The 5,166-nt window shown below is 31.6% G+C and overlaps 1 protein-coding gene across 1 annotated transcript; it reads right to left on the bottom strand.

Annotated features, from left to right (window-relative positions):
- Positions 1-354: 354 nt before the first annotated feature.
- Positions 355-2,170, bottom strand: LOC133672809 (eukaryotic translation initiation factor 6-2-like). The gene is made up of 7 exons (XM_062093342.1): positions 1,975-2,170; positions 1,736-1,832; positions 1,508-1,593; positions 1,362-1,406; positions 1,131-1,261; positions 855-965; positions 355-754 (listed from the first exon to the last, which is right to left on the bottom strand). The coding sequence occupies exons 1-7, from the start codon at positions 1,982-1,984 to the stop codon at positions 497-499; spliced, it is 738 nt and encodes a 245-aa protein (XP_061949326.1). The 5' UTR covers positions 1,985-2,170; the 3' UTR covers positions 355-496.
- Between the last annotated feature and the right edge of the window lie 2,996 nt (positions 2,171-5,166).

The raw sequence follows: 5,166 nt of genomic DNA, 5'->3' as shown, positions 1-5,166 counted from the left end.
TAGCTAATAACTACCATTGAAAAAGTTTAACCGAGGATTATGCACTGGCTTTAGACCTGCTTCAAATTTGACCACAATCTTGTTAGAGCATATAGCGTACTGCTAGCATACAAGGGGAAAATAGGCACCCAATTGGACAATTTAACAGAGTTGAGCCATGTATCTTAGCAATCTTAGCAATATTGACAATACAAAATCAACAACAGTAAGCCAACTCAGTATCAGTTTTTTGTTCATGGTTATAAAGAAATTTAATAAAATAACAGAGATTGTGATTGTTTCATCGGTCAAAAATAGTATTTTTAAACATAACAAAGACATGAATCACCATGCCAAAACCAGTGGGGAAAAAAATTGTTTGAACCAAACTTGATCTTTAATAACAAAACATGTGATTTCGAGCATCAGCATACTTTCAATTTGGAATATCAAGCGATTCAGCTTTACAGCAAGATAGCACCATTAATATATTTGACAGTTGGCCAACATCACTGGTTCATACATAGCTGTCTATCAAAGAGTTCCTCATCTCATTCACTATGGCATTTGGCTGAGCTTCCCGCAACTTGAAAACACTCTCAATAACAGAAAGTTCAGTAGCAGTAGTGTCTGCCCCACAAAAGGCAGCCCAGTCATTCACGGTCAAGCCAGCAGCTATCACTTCACTGCCACGGTTTATGGTTCCAGCCACTAAAGGCACCTGAAGGAGGGTTGAGAGTTCATCCAAGTCTTCAATGGATGTGTGGGGGTGCACCTGCAGCACAAAGTAATCAGTTAAAAACATGAAAAGCATATTTAGATATTTCACAGCTAGTTGCCTGAATAAGCATTAGAAAAGCATATAAAAATCTTACCAATCCACCTCTGTTGGAGAAAGCACAGTAGCTGCCCACAAGAACATTACCAGCAACAGTCTGCCTAAACACTTCTACTCCAAGAACATCAGCAATCATTTCCTCTGTTTCCTGATCAAAATAATGAAGAACAAGCATATCAAAATTTAGAAAATGCTTGTAATTACAGAAAAAATACAAGCAGACAGCAAGAACGAACTTCTAAAGATATGCAATAATATAAAGTCATTAGAGTGAATAAGAAGATAATGAATTCAAAGGAAGAGCTCAAAATACCTTGTCAAGATCAGTGTGTGTTAGAGCAACATGGTCATTGCAAGCTACACCATTTCCCAATGCAGATAATCTCTCTTCAATTCGCTGAACCACAACTTGATCAGGTAGACTGTTTCTTAAGTGTTGAAGTTCTGAAACAACAATGACAACAAATCAGTAAACTATCAACTTGGCTGCTTATACAATTACCCTAACCACAACAACAAATATTTTCAAAACTGTAATACTCACCTTGATCGGTAGTAGTATGCGGCAAGAGAATTCCATTTTTGTTTCCTACCCATTAAAACCAAACCAATAACACATTAGAATTTCTTTCAGACATTAGTAAAAAATAACCATTAGGAGGCTGGCATAACAAGAAAAAAGCCCTTTACCTGCACAAAGTCTACCAATGATTCTAGAACCTCCAATGGAAGTTTTAACAACAGGAATAACATCTCCTAACTCTGCTTCAAATGTGCTGCGCACAAAACAACAGTAGAATCACATTACTAATTATAAAAACAAATTATTTCACTTCTTTTCTTGCTTTTTATCATATTTAATTAATTAACCATACATAAAAAAAAACATAAAAAAAAAAACCTTTTAAAAGAAATTACCTATAAAAGTTCTCAGAACCACCAATAGCAACCAAACAATATGCATTAGTGAGCTTTGAAAAGACACCAACTTCACATGAATTCTCGAACATAAGCCCTTACCCACATCAAGAAAGCACACAAAACACATAAATAAAACATAATTTCATTAAAACAACAAAGCAGAATTAATGGGGTTCAGATACTAAAAGCTCAGAAGATGAACCTTTTTTTAGGAAAAAGAAAGCAAAGGAACTTACTTGTTGCCATGATTGCAAAAAAACTTAATACTGTTGTTGCTTTTGTTGATTGTAGAGAGGGAGAGGGAGAGGGGCAACCTGGTTAGGAAAATAAAAGGAATGCACGTTTGCAAGGAGAGAATTTTGCCAATTAGGGTTTATACATAGAGGGTATTTTCCTTTATTTTTTAGCTCGGTTCGAGGTTTATGTGTAAACGACAACTCGTCGGTCTATGCGACTATGACTTTTGGATTTGACTATTTTTCGTGGTGCCTAGCGTTAAAGGTTACACCTATTTTATTTTTTATTTTTTGCCCCTGTTTTTGAAGCTGAAAGTTTGAGTAAACGAAGCAAGAATACATGAGCAATTTAGCTAAGTGTAAATTATAATTTAGTCTCTGTTTCTTTTTTTCTTTTTCTTTTTATGATACTAGTATATTGCTCGTGATTTGCAGGGTTAATAATAATTTTTTTTTAATGTATAAAAAAATTAAATTTTTTAACTTTAGCAGCAACTCAACTCTATTGAATCCTAGTAATAGGTCCAATACTATTGAGTCATGCTAAAGGCAGGGCCCAACACTAGTGCTATTAGATCCTGATGGCAGCAAGACTCAATTCTATTGGATCTTATCAGCGGTAGAGCCCAACTCTATTGATTCTTGCTAGAGATGGAGCCCAACACTACCTAATACAATTAGATCCTGCTAGCAATAGGACCCAACTATTTTAGGTTCTATTGGGCAGCAGGACCTAACACTAAAAAAAAAAATTTAATCAACCCAACCTCAAATAAAAAAAAATTATCATCATTCAATTTTTGTATAATATAAAAAAAGTCTCATCAATTTATTTTCTCTTTACCGTATGAAAAAAATAAGAGAAAATCAAAAAAAAATCTAAAGAGGTAAAAAAATAAAATTGGACATATCTGGGACTTGTTGAAAGTCGTACCCAATAGTTATGTGACTCGCACTCCGTCGCAGGTCAAATATTTTTATTTTTCATAAAAAATTATCTATGCAGGCTTTTCAATGCATTTTAGTAGTTCAAAAAATATAACAAATCAAAGTTTATGCACACGTGTAATCAAATAAATTAAAAATTGTGTGCGTTAATAAATCAATAAAAAATCATTAATGACACCTAAAAACAAAATTTGAAAAACCGAGAGACAAATGTAGATCAAGATATTGAATCTTGAAAAATAGAACATTAAATTGATTGAATAAAATAAAAGAAAAAAAAGAAATAACATTTAAGGCTATACATATTAAGAATATCTTCTAAAAGTAAATATTTTTTATTTTCAAAAATATAATTTATCTATATAAAAGATAAAAACAAAACCATAGATGAACCAGAAAAACCACTTTGAAAATTAAATACATAACAAAAAAAAATTAATATTTTTAAAAAAGGGCCCTTAAACAAAATAAAAGAGAGGAGGTTTTGCCCTTTTTTTTAAGTTTTTTAACTGGTCACATCACTTTATTTATTTTCAATTGCATTCTTTAAAGTTATATTTTCATGGCAACCATAGTTATCAAACCCGTCTTAGAGGTTGACCCGGCCAAGAGGTCAAGTCCCGGGTTACATGGGTTGACTCGGGTCAACCCGGAAAAATTAGAAGAAAAAATATTTGAGGTTTTAATATTTTATATGAAAAAATTAAGAAAAAATTCAAGTCTGGGTTGACATGGCGGGTCAACCGGTTTACTCTAGGCTAATTGCAAGCCCGAATTTTGAATGAAATAGACCCGGCCAAGGCCCTGGGTCACCCAGAAAAATTTTAAAAAAATATTATATATTCTATTATTTTATATAAAAAAACAATTCATATGGAAAGAGGTTATACATGTTGTAAACAATTAAGTTTAAAATATTGTTTCAAAAGGTTTTTTATCCCACATTGAAAAAATATTATCTTATTCTTCTAAATTGAATTGTTTAAACTAAAAAGATTTTTTATCTCACATTGAAAGAATATAATTTTTTTTTCTTATAAACATAAAGTATATGTACTAAAGGGCTTCAAATCCTACATTGTAAAAATAAAATATTCTTCTAGTATTCATATAGTGAACTTTGAAATGAGTTAGTAAGCGGTTGAAAAATATGAAAAAAGAAGGGTCTCTAGGTAGGAGAAAAAACACATTTAAAAAAAAAAGATCTTTACGTGGTTTTTAACTGGTCACCCGTGTTCCGGGTTGGCTAGGCGGGTTGATCAGTTTATTTCGAGCCAATTGCAGACTCGAATTTTGAATGAAATAGACACAGTTAACGCTATTGGATCCTGTTGGGTATCAGGACTCAATGCTATTGGGCATGGTTGGGCAACATGGCTTGGGTCCTGCTCGGCAGCATTAGGTCTTCCTAGGCAGCATTAGTTCTTCCTGGGCAGCAAAACCCAACAATATAGGGTCTACCGCCAAGCCAATCTTCTTGGGTCTAGTTGGGCAGCCAAACCTAATGTTATAGAGTATGGCGGTCAAATCCGACCCAATACTATTTGATCTAGCTGTCCAGCTAAACTTAGCAATAATTTTTTACTAAACACAGAAAAGACAACGCCCCATATAATGCTACAATGTCATTTATAATATAAACACTTTATGTTTATAGTGTGATCTACAATATAATGAGTTTATATTCATATATAGTGTTTTTCTCCACACCTTTTAAAGTATAGTATAATTATATTCTAGCCTTTTTTATTATTATTATTTTGAAAGTTATAAAATAGTTTCGTTATCATAGTTATTTCTATTTTAAAAAAATTTGTCTGGATTCACTTTTTAAAATACATTATTGGTATTTCTTAATAATAAGTTTTTTTAAAAAAAAATAAGTTAACTAATTATTTTGCTTATAACGCCAAGATTGAAAATAATTTACTCTTTAGCTTCAAACGTGAAATCGAAGAGAAACAATGGCCATAGCTAAAAAACGATTACAACATTTTTTAGTTTTATTTTATATTTTTGTCTATATTTCTTTTATAAAACATTTCGTTGTTTTTATTGTTTCTATTTTTTTTTTATTAAAATAGTGATCAAATGTTTTTTAGATAATGTCATGAAATTGGTAGGTTAAACCAAGTTAACTCTAATTATTTTTATATTTATTTTTTTAATTGATTTTTTTTAGTTTCATCTCATTTAATAGTAGATTGATTGAGAATTAGATTTCATAATTTTTTTCTATTTACT

Source organism: Populus nigra, chromosome 14, assembly GCF_951802175.1.
Source record: "Populus nigra chromosome 14, ddPopNigr1.1, whole genome shotgun sequence".
Lineage (NCBI taxonomy): Eukaryota > Viridiplantae > Streptophyta > Magnoliopsida > Malpighiales > Salicaceae > Populus > Populus nigra.
This window is presented reverse-complemented; position numbering and strand designations above follow the sequence as displayed.

Bases quoted from the DNA above. Each gene is read 5' to 3' on its own strand.
- LOC133672809 (XM_062093342.1), bottom strand. The intron at 1,262-1,361 runs GTGAGTATTACA...TTGTTGTTTCAG, and splicing joins GCATACTACTACCGATCAAG to AACTTCAACACTTAAGAAAC. The intron at 966-1,130 runs GTATTTTGAGCT...TATTTTGATCAG, and splicing joins CACACACTGATCTTGACAAG to GAAACAGAGGAAATGATTGC.